The sequence below is a fragment of the Nerophis lumbriciformis genome, linkage group LG05 (genome assembly GCF_033978685.3).
Source record: "Nerophis lumbriciformis linkage group LG05, RoL_Nlum_v2.1, whole genome shotgun sequence".
Lineage (NCBI taxonomy): Eukaryota > Metazoa > Chordata > Actinopteri > Syngnathiformes > Syngnathidae > Nerophis > Nerophis lumbriciformis.
Window position 1 is genome coordinate 42,662,698 of NC_084552.2, and position 18,898 is coordinate 42,681,595.

The window sequence follows — 18,898 nt, forward strand, 5'->3', positions numbered from 1 at the left end:
AAAAAACTCCACTATGGTCAGATAGTATCATAGTACAATGCGCAGTTAGAAATCTTTTTCCTAGGTCATTGCAATGGTGTATTTTTTTTAAACATATTTTGCATTGTACATTTTTTGCAACGTACCTATATAAACTAGTGCGACTCGTAGTTCGGAAAATGTGGTTTCAACTGGCTCCCATTTAAATAATTTGGATTTGGCCCTCAATCTTCCTGTATCCACATACTTACCCCCTGTGTTTGTAAACATTAACAAACACTACCAAAAACACTATTTTGCAACAATAACAACAGGACAAAGATAAATATCGATCTAATCACTTTAGGAGCCTTTATGTACTGATACCATACTACCGTAGGTATTGATAGTATCGACATGTGGATCGATCATTCCTACTTTACATTGAAAGTTTAGCAGTTAGTTTCCTGTGTTGTCCTGCTCAGTGTGTGTGTAGTATACTTAGCCATTCCTTTTCCTCTGGTCCTCCAGTGGTTTGGAAAAAACTTTGTTTATTTTCCGCCAGGGTGTTGAGGATTAGTAACTTAGAAGCGGCCTCTAGGCGACGCATTCATTGCTGCTTGCTCTCAAATTGGAGCCGGTGTTCTGGCAAGACACGCACCCCCCTGAAATTCATGCAACTCCTGCATGTGTGTAACCAGGAATATGGAAATGTATGTGTCTCCCCGAGTGTGCATCCATTTTCAGAAGAAACTTTGTTTATTTTTCGCCATGGTGGTGAAGATTAGTAGCGGCTGGGGCGCCGAAAAGGGGGGGGGGTTAAGGAGACGGATTCTAGGGGCCCATGATAGAGGGGGGCCCAGAGAGGCCCCTAATGATTATGAAATTATAATACAGAAAAAATAATGACACTGTGTTGGGGGCCCTGTAAAGATTCTTTTCATGGGGCCCAAAATCCCTAGCGGCGCCCCTGAGTAGGGGTGCACAAAAAGATCGATTCGCATCCGAATCGCAACTCTTATTCATCACAATTCTACAAAACCCAAAACCAGTGAAGTTGGCACGTTGTGTAAATCGTAAATTAAAAAACAGAATACAATGATTTGCAAATACTTTTCAACCTATATTTAATTGAATAGACTGCAAAGACAATATACTTAACGTTGGAACTGGAAAACTTTGTTATTTTTTGCAAATATTAGCTCATTTGGAATTTGATGCCTGCAGCATGTTTCACAAAAGCTGGCACAAGTGGCAAAAAAGACTGAGAAAGTTGAGGAATGCTCATCAAACACTTATTTGGAACACCCCACAGGTTAACAGGCTGATTGGTAACACGTGGGTGTGCCATGATTGGGTATTAAGCAGCTACCATAAAATGCTCAGTTATTCACAAACAAGGATAGGACGAGGGTCACCACTTTGTGACAAATTGTTTAAGAACAACATTTCTCAACCAGCTATTGCAAGGAATTTAGGGATTTTACCATCTACGGTCCTTAATTGTCACGAGGTGTTGGTGACGAACCCCAAGATGCAGAGAAGGCAGGCTTGGTGCAGGAAAACATGATTTAATGTTCACAATAAAGCAAAAACACAAACCAGGAACTAGGAACAGGCAAAATGGAAAAAGGAACCAGAAAACAGAAAAACTGGAAATAGCTAACGGCTAACAGGATCCGGCTAACAGGAAAACAAGAAGCTAGGAGAAAGCAAACTACAAATAGCTATCAGGAACAGCTTACCGCTATGACGACAAGTAGTAATGACAAACACATCAACAAGAACAGGTAGACAACACTCCAGCACAGACTGGATGGCAAGGCAGGTTTAAATAGTTGCTGGCTGATTGACACCAGGTGTGGCCAGGTGCCAATCAGCCGCAGCTGAGGGAAAGCAGAACTCAGGGAGAAAAGCAAGAAATAACCAAAATAAGAGCGCTGACAGGAAACAAAGACAAACACAGGGGGAAAACTAAAACATAACCAAACTGTCAGGGACAAGCCTGACATTAATATCATCAAAAAATTCAGAGAATCTGGAGAAATCACTGCACGGAAGCAGCAAAGCTGAAAACCAACATTGAATGCCCGTGACCTTGGATCCCTCAGGCGGTACTGCATCAAAAAGCGACATCAGTGTGTAAAGGATATCACCACATGGGCTCAAGAACACTTCAGAAAACCACTGTCAGTAACTACAGTTTGTCGCTACATCTGTAAGTGCAAGTTAAAACTCTACCTTGCAAAGCGAAAGCCATTTATCAACAACACCCAGAAATGCCGCCGGCTTCGCGGCGAGTCCACATTTCAGATTGTTTTTGGAAACTGTGGATGTCGTGTGTCCTACGGACCAATGAGGAAAAGAACCATCCAGATTGTTATAGGTGCAAAGTTGAAAAGCCAGCATCTGTGATGGTATGGGGTGTATTAGTGCCCAAGGCATGGGTAACTTACACATCTGAGAAGGCGCCATTAATGCTGAAAGGTACATACAGGTTTTGGAGCAACATATGTTGCCATCCAAGCAACGTTATCATGGACGCCCCTGCTTATTTCAGCAAGACAATGCCAAGCCATGTGGTACAACAGCGTGGCTTCATAGTAAAAGAGTGCGGGTACTAGACTGGCCTGCTTGTAGTCCAGACCTGTCTCCCATTGAAAATGTGTGCCGCAATATGAAGCCTAAAATACCACAACGGAGACCCCCGGACTGTTGAACAACTTAAGCTGTACATCAAGCAAGAATTTGAAAGAATTCCACCTGAGAAGCTTAAAAAAATGGTTTCCTTAGTTCCCAAACGTTTACTGAGTGTTGTTAAAAGGAAAGGCCATGTAACACAGTGGTAAAAATGCCCCTGTGCCAACTTTTTTTGCAATGTGTTGGTGCCATTAAATTCTAAGTTAATGTTTATTTGCAAAAAAAAATCACGTTTCTCAGTTCGAACATTAAGTATCTTGTCTTTGCAGTCTATTCAATTGAATATAAGTTGAAAAGGATTTGCTAATCATTGTATTCTGTTTTTATTTACGAATTACACAGCATGACAACTTCACTGGTTTTGGGTTTTGCAAATAGATTCATAATCTTGAAAATTGGATAAAAATTCCTATTCTTTTTTTTTTGTAAGAATCAATTATTAAAATGTAGTTTCATGCCATATCCATGCAACCAGAAGGAGCTTTTCTAAAGTATAACCTGTTTTAAAAATGTTTTATTATAATTATTATACCAAATAATACAACGCGAGAATCGCTTTGCATCACAAATCATGTTGATTTGAGAGTCAATTCTGAATCAAATCATCACCCAAAGAATCAGAATCGGATTGAATCATTAGGTGCCCCAAGATTCACACTCCTAAGGTTTAGTATCTTAGAAGCGGCCTCCAGACGACGCGTTCTTTGCAGCTTGCTCCCATATTGGAGTCGGTGTTCTGGCAGGAATACAACCCAACTCTGTGTGTAACAAGGAATATAGAAATATATTGTGTCTCTCTGAGCGTGCATCTTTTTTAAAGGAATCTTTCACTAGAGTACAAGCTCTAGTTGTGTAAAGACTGGGACACAGGTGCTGTAAAGATCGGCTGGGCTCGACAGCATCGCTGATAAGTTAAAAATGGCAGATATCAGCCCCCGATCCGATCATGGTATCATCTCTACTAATAACGAGGCTCAATTACTGCAGACAATGCACGCCAGGCTCCTCCTCTAGACCCTGTAGTTCCAAATATTCAAGAGACGTGTCAACCACGACAGTTGCACATTAACGTATTGTATTGTTTTGTCAAGATCCTATAGCTATTTTGTTTTTCCCCAACCAGGATTGATCTAAAAAAAATGACCCTTACAATCATTTCCTCTCACTGGTTAATATTTGGACAAAAGTCTTGGTCTCATTTCATTGAGTTTTATTACAAACAAACAAAGAATATTATGTAAATACTTTCATTGGCGACCGACATGTGGACATAAAAAAAAAAAATCATTAAAAAAAAGAAAGAAAGCAAAAGTTGGGTAAGTGCTTTTTGGGGTGTGGGGGCGTTGCAAACATTTGAATGGAAATAATGTTCTGGCCACTTGTCTATTTTCAACTTAAAATGAGTCAAATTGAAAGGTTGAAATCAGCTTGTGAATTACCTTTATACATTTGTTCACTTCATTAAGGCATTTTTTTTTGTTCTTTTGAATGATGCAGCGTATAAAAGTCATTTTTCAAGAACCATTCCTGTCGTTAAAAGTTGCTATTTAGTGTTATATACCTCCTATCGCCTATATATATATGTATATATATATATATATATATATGTATATATATATATATATATATATATATATATATATATATATATATATATATATATATATATATATATATATATATATATATACATATACATATATATATATTTATATTTGTGTGTGTGTGTGTGTGTGTGTGTGTGTGTGTGTGTGTGTGTGTGTGTGTGTGTGTAGACAGGAGAATTCTAATTCTGAAGTTAATTGTCAAACATCCATGTTTTGCAAAGTGAAATAACGACAAAGCGTTGATTGATTTTCTCGTTATAACGACGTAAAAAGAAACAGTTGGTAGAAGCTCTTCTTTTTCATGAGAAACAACAAAAGTACAAAACTTTGATTCCTTGAAAAAACGACACCAAACAAAACCTCAAAAATAAGATGGCGGGAATGGCGTCACGTAATCAGATAGCAGCAAGCACTTTCTGTGAGCGTTTGGGGAAAAACGTCAGGGGAGGAAGGAAGGAAGATAACCTTTGTTCTTTCCTGCTTATTGATGATGGACACATGCTGGGGGTGACTTTAATTTGACATGCAAGCATGGGTGGGGTCAAAGATGGTGTATGTATGTGTGTGCACGTGTATGTGTGTGTGTGCGTGGGGAGAGGTCAGTAGCTCATTGAGGAATATCATGGTCTGAGGCAGACAAGCACAGAAAGAGAACTGCAATGTGTGTGTGGACAGTAAGTGCACGTCTGCAGGAGTGTGTCTGGAGGTGTGTGAGTGTGTGTGTGTGTGTGTGTGTGTGTGTGTGTGTGTGTGTGTGTGTGTGTGTGTGTGTGTGTGTGTGTGTGTGTGTGCGTATGTGTGGTAATGTGACTACAATCACAAGCAGGTCAGTAAGTCACTGTCATCTGTTTTTCTTAAAACCCTGTGTGTGTGTGTGTGTGTGTGTGTGTGTGTGTGTGTGTGTGTGTGTGTGTGTGTGTGTGTGTGTGTGTGTGTGTGTGCGTGTTTAACCTAGTCGTCAATACAGATGACCTCGCCGCTGCGTTGCTCTCGTCGCATCTCACCTCCTTCCCGCTCTTTCTTTACAGACATGGGGGGTCCGTTGAGCACTGCAAGGGAGGGGGGAGAAGAGTGTGAGTTTAGTTTCAAAATATCTATGAATATTTTCTTGGGAGTGCAATTTAACATGATCTTGTGAGAAAAACAAGTATTTGATCCACTGCTGATTTTGTACATTTGCGCCCTGACAAAGACATGAACGGTGCATATATTTTTATTGTAGCAGAGAAAGACATAATTAAAAAAAAACATTAAATAAAGAAAAATTGATTGAGGGAAATTTGATCGTATTTGATCCTTTAGCAACCAACAAGCATTCTGACCCTCACACAAAGCACACAAATTAGTCTTGTCCCTTTGGCAAAGTACTCACTATGCGGATAAAAGACAACTGTCACAGAAACAGTCTCTTCCATTCAAACCTCTCCCCCACCATGGGCAAGACCAAAGAGCTGTCCTCACAGATAAGATTGTAGACCTGCACAAGACAGGAATGGACTATCAACGAGAAGCTTTGTCAGAAAGGGACCACCATTGTCCCAATTATTCACGACTGGAAGAAATACAAGATAACAGAAACAAAGGCACATAGACGTTTTTGGTCCCAGAGTAAAGAAAAACAAAACAAAACCCTACAATCATACAGTACCATCCACCAGATGCTTATCGATCCATTGCAGTGCTAAACCAAGCCACAATATTAATGAGTATTCCAACTTATGTCCTTGTGTTTCACCCATGCATGTGCAGAAGAAAAGACTTGAATACAAAAGAACATTTAAAACAACAATGAACAATACACACAAGACAAAATGAAAGCATTTCTGTGGCTACATTGTATCGTCAAATGCCATATTTCTGCATATTGTGCTTGTCAAGTCTCCCAGTTAATATTTTGTTGAAAAGTAATAAGAGTAGCTCTACTTTGTCTTCAGTCCTTGTCAGCGGTTCTTGTTTTGGTCATCCTCCTTATCATTTAGCATTCACGGCGCTAGTTCGTGTGAATTTCTGTAACTAAATACGGGCAGTTGAGCCATGTAGCCTTGTATCGGTAAGGTTGAGTTTGAAAGTGTATTTCACAAACATGAGGTGATTTAAAATGAAGCCCTGGGGCACTCCTGCAAGTAAAACCGCTTATTTGACCATGTCAATTTCTGCAGCTAAATACGGGCATCACTTAAAGTGCAATGTTTCCCCATGGACAAGAACAATCTTGTATCTGTAAGGTTGAGTTTGAAAGTGTATTTGACGAACATAAGGTGATCTAGAATGGAGCCTTGGGCAGCATGGTGTAAAGCGGCAAAAGGGGACGAAGTAAACATTTGTGAGCTCTTTCTAAGATTCTCTGGGAGAGTAAGAGCGAGCTTGAAGCTCCTTCTGCCAAACAAAAGCCAGGGATAGAATAGATGGCGAGCACACGCACAGGGGAGAGATAAAATGTCATAACAGCGCTTCCTGATCAAAGATGCGATAAGGAATGAAGGAGAGCGGGGAGCAGCAGACGCGCACGGGGGGCCGCAAGTGTGTGCTTTTGGAATCCGAAGGGGGCGAGTAACTAAAAACATGGCGCTCTGCCAGCAGGGGCCAGCGGAGGGAATGGAAAGAGCGAGAGAGGAGGGTCAGGTATCAGACGAGAAGCAAAACAAATTGAGGTGAAGACTGGGTGAAACAGTAAAACGATCTACTGGGGCGCTGAAACAAACAGTTATGGTGGCACGGCTCGTCCACCGGAGGCCGCTGCCTCAGGTTTTCCATCACACGGCAACAAATCGTGACGTTTGTACTGTTAGCAGTGCTGATGCGTCAAAATAAAAGCAACAAACTCGCATTTCATATCAAACTGTTTTGTTGTCAACAACCTGTTTGCTGTTCGACAGTAGCAGCGGATATTGTTAGGACAGGTAGATCACAAAGAGGGCTGGCAAGAGTTTTACTCGTGTGTAACAATGAAACATTTACTGGCGCTCAGGACTGACTGCACCAGATGAAGCCGCTCACGTCCAGCAGGTAATAAAAAGCTCTCCCCTGTAGGTCCCGTCTGCTATCTGATGGACGAGAGCGCTGCCATCTTGGCAGACAAACGCAGCATTTCAGCTCGCCGAGTGTAGCCGTGCCAGAAAGTTCTATTCTGGACCGAGCGTGTGTTTCTGCACCGTCAACGGGCTCAGACTTCAGAGTGCAGAGTGGCTCCAGCTGGGACTTGAAGAGGCTTTCATAAATCCACACACTGCTGGAGTTTGTCAATCCAGAGGCAGAGCAGGAAATCAGAGGTTCAAGCGATTTGCATGAGCGCCACTTCCACACGCGGCCACGAGACACCTGAAGCAGCATTCTTCCGCTGATAAAATGCTCATGTTGCTGCTGGGAATGTCGCGTTCTCGTCTGCATTCTCCAAAAGAAATACCGGAATACTAAACAGTCGGCGCATTTGCACAATTGTCTCACTCCGTCTATTTATTGTTTGACTCAATGAAGGGGAAGGTAAGAGGAAAGTCAGTTGTGGAATCTCTTGCAAAACAAGTGTTTCTAAATTTGGATGCTTGGTCATCCAGATGATTTTACATCATATAATTAAATGGTTGATTTATATAGGCCAGTAAGGTAAAGTTTTGTACCTGACAAGTTTCGGCTACCTTGCTTCTGCAGCCTTCATCAGAGGACCCCGACTTAAACAAGTTGAAAAACTTATTCGGGTGTTACCATTTAGTGGTCAATTGTACGGAATATGTACTTCACTGTGCAACCTACTATTAAAAGTCTCAATCAATCAATCAAAGGTGTCACGTGATGTTAGCGTGACGTCGTCTGTGACGTGTTATTTGCATCTTTCCATCCCATCTGAGGTGATCCATATAACACGTCACAGACGACGTCACGCTAACATCACGTGACACCTCTGATGAAGGCTGCAGAAGCAAGGTAGCCGAAACTTGTCAGGTACAAAACTTTACCTTACTTGCCTGTATAAATCAACTATTTAATTATACACATCAGTAGGCTAAATGAACCTCTTCAACATATTTTTACATCGACCAAAGACTATGTGCTTTGTCTCAAAACGAACACATCCATCAGTACACTTCAATAAGTGTGCTGTGTATTTACTTCCCGAACGTGCAAATTTGTACTGTGTAGTGCTGTCCCAAATCGCTGACTATCATTATGCAATAAAATATACTTCAACGTGTACACCTTCGGCTTATAGACTTGTGCAGCCAATATATATACAAAATTTGTCCAAAAATTAAGTAAGTGCAGCTTATATTTACGTGTGCTCTTTAGCCTGGACACTACGATATTTATTATGAATTTTTCTGGTCTGCGTGTGTACCCCCTGCTTTAATTGAAGTAGAGATTGCACCATTCCTTTTTGTTTGGTTGTCCCTTTCTTTCTATTACGTAGCTAAGATGGTGACTATTGAGTTATGTAAGTGTCCAGCACTGAGCACTTACCATTTTGATTGTTTTATTTGCAACACCCGGGTAGTGACAGTGCACTGAATTTTGTGTATGAACGTACTAAATGAGGGTGAGGCTGTATTTCAGTTTCATGCTCTTAAAATCCGGTACAGTCTTCCAGAAGATGTGAGACAGGCCTAAATGTTGAAAACACTTTAGAGAAGTGTTTTATCTACACTTGATTTTAATTGAATTAAGTCATGATGATTTTTATGATAATTTTATTTTTATTCATGATTTTATTCGCCTTTTTGTAATTTTATGCATCTGTAATGTACTTTGAATTGCCTTGCATACGAATTGTGCTCTATAAATAAACGTGCCTTGTTTTTTACAACTGTGTACAATTTGAGTATGTGAAATTTGACATTTTAGTGCCTGTCCCAAATCCATTACTGTCATTGTACTTTAATGGGAAATGTTAATCGCAATATTTACTCACTTTTTCTGTTTGTTCACTACTTTTCACCACCAGGGGTTGCTTGTCAGCACCCATTTTTTCGACTTAGTCCCTCTCCTTTCGCTACATAACCAAGATTGTGACTATTAAGGGTAGTAAGTGTCCAGCACCGTGCACTCTCCATTTTGAGTGCAACATCCAGGTACGAGAGTGGACTGCATTTTGAGCGTGAACGCACCATTACACTCAAAATGATAGGTGAGAGTGTGCACATACTTAATTCTTGAGTGCACAGATTTTGACAGTGTAGTCCCGTCCCTATTCGACTTCGATCATTGTGCACTTACTGGAAATATATTTGTGCTTCTTCTTCTTGTTGGTTGGAAAGTTTGTTAGTCCCTACCCTTTCGTCACAACCTATGTAGTGAAAGCAATTAAAAGACTACTGTAAGTAGAAGTACTCAAATTGAGACACAGCTCAGGACAATCTTGATGAATTGGACTTCCAGACCATTTAAAAAGTTGTGTGCCAGCTGTTTATAAAAACATCGAAGACAACTTTCACCTTTGTCTTTCTTCAGTCAGTTGGTAAGCAAACACATTATGTTATTTGCGAGTCTCTCGTGGACCTCACACACACACACACACACACACACACACACACACACACACACACACACACACACACACACACACATACACACGTACACACACACACGCGCGCGCGCACACACACACACACACACGCACACACGCGCGCGCACACACACACGCACACGCACGCGTACTTCTATATGTTTGCGTGTGTGTGAGGGTCTGGGTCTGGGGGGGAGCAGAGACGGAGGAGGAGGACCGTTGAGGAATGAGGGAGTACAGGGTCAGAGCGAGGAGAAAGGCTCCTTCAGTCTGCTGCTGGATGAAGAATTGATCCGGGGGGGACTCTTTGGGCAAAGAGTCAGAAATCAGAGGAATTTATGTCGAAAAAAGTTGTCTCTGAATTCCTGATTTAACGTCATGTTCTTGGTTTGCCAGGCTATTCTTTGTCCACATCATTCCTTCTGCTTGACTTTTCACCCCCCCAGATGCTCCATTTGTGTCTCTGTTTTAAAGCTTCCTCTTCCTTCCAGCGGGGCTCTACAGCGCCCCCCCACTCACCTCTTAGGTTTCAACGCTAATTTCTCGGAATTCTGACCCCCCTCCCACACACCGTCTTCATGGTTTTTTTGGTCTGCCGTTGCGTGGCAGGTTCTCCACGGTGTTACTGAGGCGGTACTTGACAATGATGCTGTGCACAGTGGACTTGGGCATCCTGAGCTCCAGGCCGATGGCCCCCTCAGACTTTCCGTCCTTCCACAGGTCCACCACCCGCTGCCGCTGCACAACATCATGCTCCTTGGTCTTCTGGCAGACACTGACAGCGGCCGCCCCCCCAGCGGGTCCCCCGGTGGCCCCAGCAGCAGCGGCGGCTTCTGTGGGGGCAGACAAGCGGCAGACTGTAGTGGAAGCTTGAAGAGGAGGGGAGGAGGGGCAGGATAATGTGACACTTTACTGGTCCCTGCTGGGAAATCTAGTTTGCTTGCCTCCTCTGCAGGGAGGTCAGGCTACTGAGCTGGCGGGAAGGGATGGGTGTCCTGCTTGCATCTGGGAGGGCAGGTGTTTGTCCACATTTAGAGCTGCTAGTATTGTGGCTCCCTGGGGGGGAGATGATGGACAGGGAACACAGGCTGGACTGGACAGACTACTGGGGCAGGTTCACAGGGTGCAGCTGTAGTCGTAGATGTGAGGAAACCACAGCGAGCATATTTTTGGACATGTTTTATATACTCAAATGAGGGGGAAGGGTTGGAAGTGGGGGGGGCCACTGGGGAATGGGCTATAATAGGAGCTTGATGGTCGCCAACTCTTTGGATTTTTGTTGTTTTAACTCCGGGTTACTTTTCTCTTTTTGGTGAAGGCCAAAGTGGGTCAGGACCCCAATCAAGATCATGAACGCGGCCTCGTATAAACGCAAGCAGACCTCAGCATGCTTGGATCACGCGAGGGCCCCGGGCGAGCGAGGGAGACTCGTGGCTATTTCTGCCGCCGCACCGCATTACAGGTCGCACAAGACGACGTTTACACGAGCGCAGTGCCTACTGTGGTTTGTGTCTCGCTTTAAAATAAAAAGTCTGGATGTTTTCTTGGCGGGGCTCGGGGATAATGAAATTTTCACCGATAGGCTTTGGCCCTTCGAAATGCAATGCCTTTGACAGATGTTTCAGGCTAAAATTACACAAATCAAGATAGAGCTGGGTGCCGTGCTCCTTCGGGGCGAAGCCGCTGGGAAAGATCGGGTCCTCGCACTTATCTCCGCTACATCTCCAATACAGAAATGCACAGAGGCTGCAGAGTGCAGCGTGAGGCAAGCACATGCCACTACCGATCTAATTATGAGAATATAAATTAGCAAGCGGCCGGCGACAGACTACAGATGGAGGCAAGTTGGACGCACAGCCAATACGAAGTCAATGGAGAGAGTGTGCACATTCCTGAGAAAGCAATGAGTCCTGAGACGGCATTGACGGCTCTCCAGCGTGCGCTTTATCGTTGCACAACGTCTGATTACTGCTGAGTGTGGAGTGTTGAGGTCTTGATGTTGGACATGTCTTAATATAGCAGCCAGTCTGGTAATGTCTATTTCAGGTGTCTGTCTGGCGACCACATGATAAAACTCTCCCCCATATGGACTCCATTGTGAGGCTTACTGACCATGAAGCTGCAGGAGGAGATGACATTGACAGAGCTGCTGTGGAAGGCATCACTCGCTCACATTTAAGGATTATGTTGACATTTCGGAGCCCAATTGAGCTGCGCTGTGCATTTTTCCAATTCCCAGAGTGTTTTCCTACTTTTTATAATCTTTGCCGAGTCGTTTTTCCACAACAACATAATATCCACACAAAGATGGAATGCCTCAGATGATATCTTTAAATAGGAACAACATTTTGGACGGCCTTCTGCCCTCGTCATCAGTGGAGGCCGTTAATAATCAGCTCCAGAACGCAAAAGCAGGATTTGGACTTGGCGTTCTTTTCTCCTTCAGATGTGTACTGCCACCATTGCTTGATTTGACGCTACACAGAAAGCTGCAAGGCCTGGCCAGCGCGTCCTGATGTTCTAAAACGATGTCCCTGCGGTGTCAATCAAAATGGGAATGGGGTGCGCCAATGAGTGATGAAGAAGGGTGATTGAGATTGAAGTCGTTATTTACATCCACGGTCCTTTTCTGTCACATACAAGTGGAGGTCCTGCACGGTGGCCTTTGTGCCAGCAAGCGTCACTTTCCTAGGTTTGACAAATGTTCCTTCAGGACCACAACAACAGCAACTCTGTTCATTTCTGGTGCTAGCAAACTTTCAATGTGAAGAATGTCAAACACAGAAGGTGATACTATCCAACATCAACATCAAGCAGGTGGAATCGGTCATTTACAGTAAGAAGCAATCAGTGTGTGTGCCCTACGACAGACACTTTGTTATTAACCGTACAATGGAACAATTTCAGTTGGCCCTGTTTATGTCGACAACCTGTTGGTTTGGACCAACTCATTAAATCCCGGCCGACCGTGTTTTTCCTGTCACTACAATTAAAGGCTGAAATATTCTCTCGTGTCACGTTGCTTGCGTTCCCTCTGACAACGACTTAATTCGCTTGTGTGTGCAACCACAACTCTTGTTGACTAACTATTAGCTTCCTGTGTGTAGTAGTTATAAACAATGGCAACTGAAGCGAGTTGTTAGAGCTGGAATTAATCATTTTGAAACAATGCTCAGTTCTTTTGTACATATTGCTCCGAAACTGGAAAAGTAGACGTTCACGAAGGTGGGCTGTGCGACTTCTGAACAAGTTGAGGCAGAGGACAGGTGTAAAGCAAAACCTAAAAATAATATCCTAAAATCGTAAAGCCAGAATCTTTTGAAGGTGCGCGTAAGGTCAACTGGAGGCTTCTGAGGGGGAAGAGCCAGCCAAGTATAAGCTACCTGCGCGAATACATATTTCAGCCTTAAAGGGGACCTATTATGCAAAACCAACTTTTCTTACCTATTGGTACCTGCTGTATTTGGGATCTACATAAGTCCCAATAATTTGAATTAAAACAGTGGCGGCATTGTAGGGATATTTCTAAAACAATCTTGTGTCCTTTCATACTTCCTCTAAACAAGTCGTTTGTCATTTGCACAACTTGTGACATTTTTCCAATTGGTGACATCAGCAGATATCGCCATATATGGTAAAGTTTTACCCAAAGTGCTTTGCCCGAGTCTGCCATTGCAGTCCGACGTTGTAGTCAATAAGCGCCTTCTTTTTCTCTATCCTCTTGTTGTGGAGCAGACTGGCTCATACATGCACACACATCCTCCACTGTTGCCATTTCTATTACAAATTAGCGTATAGATCGAACTTACATCTGTCAATAGACTCGATATGGAAGCACTGAAAACTACAACATGGCTGACGGTGAGAAGACGCTGTCGAAGTGGAGGCACGTAAATAAGACCGCTCACAAAACAGTGCATCCTGAAGAGACGTCCAGAAAGCGGTTTGAAGATGGTCTGTGAAACATAATCTATGCAAAATGTTAACCAAATAAGATGAGAGAATAATAAAATGTCATATGAAAACACAATAACTGAAATAAAAATATGCACAAATGATCACAAATTCTTTATCGTGACCCATTTTCCTTATGTCGCTGGCCAAAGTTAGAAGTAAATGTGCAAGCAAGCTAATTTTGGTTTTGGTTATGTCGACAACCACTTATGTTGATGTGAGTCAGCCGGTTGGACGAGTGTCGGCATGAACGGGCTCCAATGTACCATGAAACACACGCCGACAATTGTCCAAAATGTCCTGAAGATCAACGACGGCATAACTTCATATAGTTTACATTGAGATAACATAAACATTAGCAGCTGTTTAACTTGATGCTCACTGACCTGATATGAAGGATCCTGGCGGCATCTGACTGTAGTTGGCCCCTCCCATGAGTAGGGCGCTCGGGGGTGCTGGAGTGAATGGAACTCCGTAGTTCTGAGGGGTGGCGTAGGGTCCGGGAGGGATGGGCTGCACGGGGGGAAGAAGAGGAATGAAGTTTAGGCAAGATGGCATCCGTGAAGGGGGGGTTGGAAAAAAAAGCAGCAGGGGAAATGAGAATAACATTGAAAAGTGTTTAAAGATGGTGAAGAAAATGTGCTGACTAAGCAGTTGTGGAGTGAAATAGAGCAGGTTGATGGGCTCTGTGTTTTTTCTGGCCGCCCTCCATCATTTTTCCACTGGCAGCCTGCACACATTTGAGTGTGGCTGTTTCAAACAAAGAAGGGGATGGGGTACTGACCAGGGAGGTGTGCGTCTCCATGCCCTTGCTGGCCAGCCGACTCAGGATGCTCCTCTCAGACATTTGCAAGCGAGCGGCGATGGGCGGGACTCTGGCCAGCGTGGCCGGTAGTCGGGTCACGTCGGCCTTCATGTCACTCAGCAGCTCCTCCAGCTGGTTGAGCACTGCAACGACAACAACAAATGACCCTTCAGGTGGGACAGGCTTTCATACTTGGTCCCTGACAACTTCCGCAGGCATCGTCACGCCGCCCCCACATTCCCGCTGACCTTTGTGTAGGACGGCGTTGGCTGGCTTGTTGCCCGCCAGCGACTCCTTGCTGAGGTGCTGGTGCGACTCGGCCAGACACTCCACCTCGGCAAAGCGAGCGTTGAGAGCCATGGCCGGGTGGCTGGGGTCCTGCGTCATATTCAGGTAGGCCGCCCGGCGCAGCTGCTCCTCGATGACCAGCGCCTGCTCCAGCAGCTGGAAGATGGGACAAAGTTCTTGTTACTCAGAATGACTCAACAGAGTCAGTGAACTTCATTTAATTGGGTAATTGGGTAAAGGACATGGGCCCAGACGTTTCGCCTCAAAGGGCCAAAGTGAAAAGGTGCCAAACACAGCAGCACCATGAGTAAGGTGTAAGGATGGGCGGTATGGCCTACAATCTATATTAAGTTAATATATATTAATTGAGATTTATTGCAATATATAGTAGACTTCTGCAATAACGATATGTATCACAGTATATTATTTGGTATGTAAATGATAATAGAACAATTTCAAAACAGGTTAGAAAGGTTCCGAATATGGCTGCTGATGTACGCGGTTACATATTGTGTCAATATACACAAGGACATGTACATCCAACACCTTAAACATTACAAAGACTGCCTAAACAGCACCACATCATCCTACTATACATATTTAATAAGTTCTAATGAAGACAACTCCAAAGCACTTTTTTCTTTTCTTTTCTTTTCAATTCCAAAATCACCCAGATTCACCAACAACTTCCTTCTTCTTCCCTTCAACCACAGTTCACCCTCCCTCCCTCCCTCCCTCATCCATTCATTTATTTTCTAGTTTTTCACTGCCTTCTTGCTAATTTACTGTTTAATATCTGGTTACTTTCTGATGTAACATGTTTCTATCTACACTTCTGTTAAAATGTAATACACTTATTCTTCTGTTGTTTGTGGATACTTTAGATTAGTTTTGGGTGATATTACAAATCTGTGTATCGATCCAACACCAAGTAGTTACAGGGGCAGTATTGGCCATACCAATAATGATTGAATGATTACATTTTTGATCACAATTATAATCACACAAAATGGATGCCTGTGTAACAATATCAGTTAAATATTTCAATTATTTTCTACTATTTCAACCCTTTATGTTTTTTGCCCTTAATAACTTATTTCCTGAGTTTTTAAACAATAACTAAAATGACAATATAGTTTTTGATGATAAAAAAATTATCGATCTAACCACTGTATATACTGATATTATACTTGGTTTTGTTACTGTTAATATTTGTATTAATTCGCCCATCTTTGTTTTACATTCATGAGCTCTAGCCTGCAGTTAGCATAGCCTCTTTCGGTGTGTAGTGTAGCATGTTTAGCTATTTGTCATCCTCCAGTACTTGTAGGAATCACAGTTTATTTGACGCCATGGAGGCGAGGATTGCTGACCTAAAGGTGGCTTTGCACTGTGAAGGGACATTAGCCGCGAGCTCGTTAGCAAGAATGCTATATTGCTCAGCAACATTACCTCATAAATAAATAAATAAAACACTTTAACCTGCAAAACAAAAATGAATAAAACAATTTGGGCTAATTTTTTTGTTATTATCAAAATGACAAAGTTAGGATTAATGGCTACAGTGAACATGTTTTGTAGTGCACAGCTTTTCGAAGCAGTGTTGGAAGCATAATACTGATAAAGCATGTCCCCGGAGTCACACGTGTCCCCCACTATGTGAGAAGAACTGTATTAAAAGCTCTATTGTCGGTCGAATTTATATTATTGACAGTATATCGTGTTGAAGGGTGGACTAGCAAAGTAAGATTTTCATTGTACGGCAAACTGTCTATTTAACTGTGCATATGACAATAAACAATCTTGAATCTTGAATTGTCTATATCGCCTGACACTAGTAAGGTATTTAGCCCATACCACCAAATGTATAAATATAATGTATATACATTTAAAAGAAGATACAAACGCTCCTAAATCATCAGTGCGATTCCTTTCAACGTGTCTAAAAAATAAAAAATGAAGTCGCAGACAAAAACAATAAAGTAGAGAATGACTCTGTGTCAAAGTGCAAACTTTGTGTCTCAATTCGCACACTTCCATTTTTACACTAGTTTTCTGAATGCATTATTGTGTTCATATTGAGAAGTCCAACAAAATGCAGTGCACTGTCACTGCCGGGATGGTCTACTCGAAACACCCAAAATGTTGAGTGCGTAGTAACAATTACCACCTAAGACAATAGCAGGGTTTTCCTTTGAAGACCCCCAGTGAATGGTGAAAAACTGCAAATAACGGACGCACTTATAAAAAGCCCTGAAAAAAAGCCTTTTTTGATACAAACCCCGTTTCCATATGAGTTGGGAAATTGTGTTAGATGTAAATATAAACGGAATACAATGATTTGCAAATCATTTTCAACCCATATTCAGTTGAATATGCTACAAAGACAACATATTTGATGTTCAAACTGATAAACATTTTTTTTTTTGCAAATAATCATTAACTTTAGAATTTGATGGCAGCAACACGTGACAAAGAAGTTGAGAAAGGTGGCAATAAATACTGATAAAGTTGAGAAATGCTCATCAAACACTTATTTGGAACATCCCAAAGGTGTGCAGGCTAATTGGGAACAGGTGGGTGCCATGATTGGGTATAAAAACAGCTTCCCAGAAAATGCTCAGTCTTTCACAAGAAAGGATGGGGCGAGGTACACCCCTTTGTCCACAACTGCGTGAGCAAATAGTCAAACAGTTTAAGAACAACGTTTCTCAATGTGCAATTGCAAGAAATTTAGGGATTTCAACATCTACGGTCCATAATATCATCAAAAGGTTCAGAGAATCTGGAGAAATCACTCCACGTAAGCGGCATGGCCGGAAACTAACATTGAATGACCGTGACCTTCGATCCCTCAGACGGCACTGTATCAAATACCGACATTAATCTCTAAAGGATATCACCACATGGGCTCAGGAACACTTCAGAAAACCACTGTCACTAAATACAGTTCGTCGCTACATCTGTAAGTGCAAGTTAAAGCTCTACTATGCAAAGCAAAAGCCATTTATCAACAACATCCAGAAACGCCGCCGGCTTCTCTGGGCCCGAGATCATCTAAGATGGACTCATGCAAAGTGGAAAAGTGTTCTGTGGTCTGACGAGTCCACATTTCAAATTGTTTTTGGAAATATTCGACATCGTGTCATCCGGACCAAAGGGGAAGCGAACCATCCAGACTGTTAACGACACAAAGTTCAAAAGCCAGCATCTGTGTTGGTATGGGGGTGCATTAGTGCCCAAGGCATGGGTAACTTACACATCTGTGAAGGCACCATTAATGCTGAAAGGTACATACAGGTTTTGGAACAACATATGCTGCCATCTAAGCGCCGTCTTTTTCATGGACACCCCTGCTTATTTCAGCAAGACAATGCCAAGCCTCATTCAGCACATGTTACAACAGCGTGGCTTCGTAAAAAAAGAGTGCGGGTACTTTCCTGGCTCGCCTGCAGTCCAGACCTGTCTCCCATCGAAAATGTGTGGCGCATTATGAAGCGTAAAATACAACAGCGGAGACCCCGGACTGTTGAACGACTGAAGCTCTACATAAAACAAGAATGGGAAAGAATTCCACTTTCAAAGCCTCAACAATTAGTTTCCTCAGTTCCCAATCGTTTATTGAGTTTTGTTAAAAGAAAAGGTGATGTAACACAGTGGTGAACATGCCCTTTCCCAACTACTTTGGCACGTGTTGCAGCCATGAAATTCTAAGTTAATTATTATTTCCAAAAAATAAATAAAGTTTATGAGTTTGAACATCAAATATCTTGTCTTTGTAGTGCATTCAATTGAATATGGGTTGAAAAGGATTTGCAAATCATTGTATTCCGTTTATATTTACATTTAACACAATTTCCCAACTCATATGGAAACGGGGTTTGTACTTTAAACCTGACAATATACCTTCCACGATGCGTCTTAAAACTAATTTGTACACATTAAAGAACAAATATAGGCATACAGTACGGCATTGAACTAATGTACTTCCAAAACATTCAGTTACGCAACATCAAAACTTGTCAAAGCATCTTCCTGCTGGAAAATGTTGTGGGAATTGACTTGTAAAAAAGCGCCCTCAGCTTGGACTCA

At 42.4% G+C, this 18,898-nt stretch overlaps 1 protein-coding gene across 4 annotated transcripts in view; it reads right to left on the reverse strand.

The window, feature by feature from the left end:
• Positions 1–3,853: 3,853 nt before the first annotated feature.
• The window catches only part of chd3 (chromodomain helicase DNA binding protein 3), a 67,308-nt gene continuing 52,263 nt past the window's right edge, over positions 3,854–18,898 (reverse strand). For 3 of the 4 annotated variants that reach the window (XM_061960229.2, XM_072913230.1, XM_072913229.1), the window contains 4 exons: positions 14,767–14,962; positions 14,498–14,661; positions 14,100–14,226; positions 8,366–10,592 (listed from right to left, as the gene is read on the reverse strand). In XM_061960229.2, the coding sequence (XP_061816213.2) occupies positions 10,336–10,592; positions 14,100–14,226; positions 14,498–14,661; positions 14,767–14,962 (744 nt within the window). In that variant the 3' untranslated portion in view covers positions 8,366–10,335. Of the gene's footprint in view, positions 5,315–8,365; positions 10,593–14,099; positions 14,227–14,497; positions 14,662–14,766; positions 14,963–18,898 lie in introns of those variants that run through there. The other variant, XM_061960221.2, reaches the window with a different exon arrangement.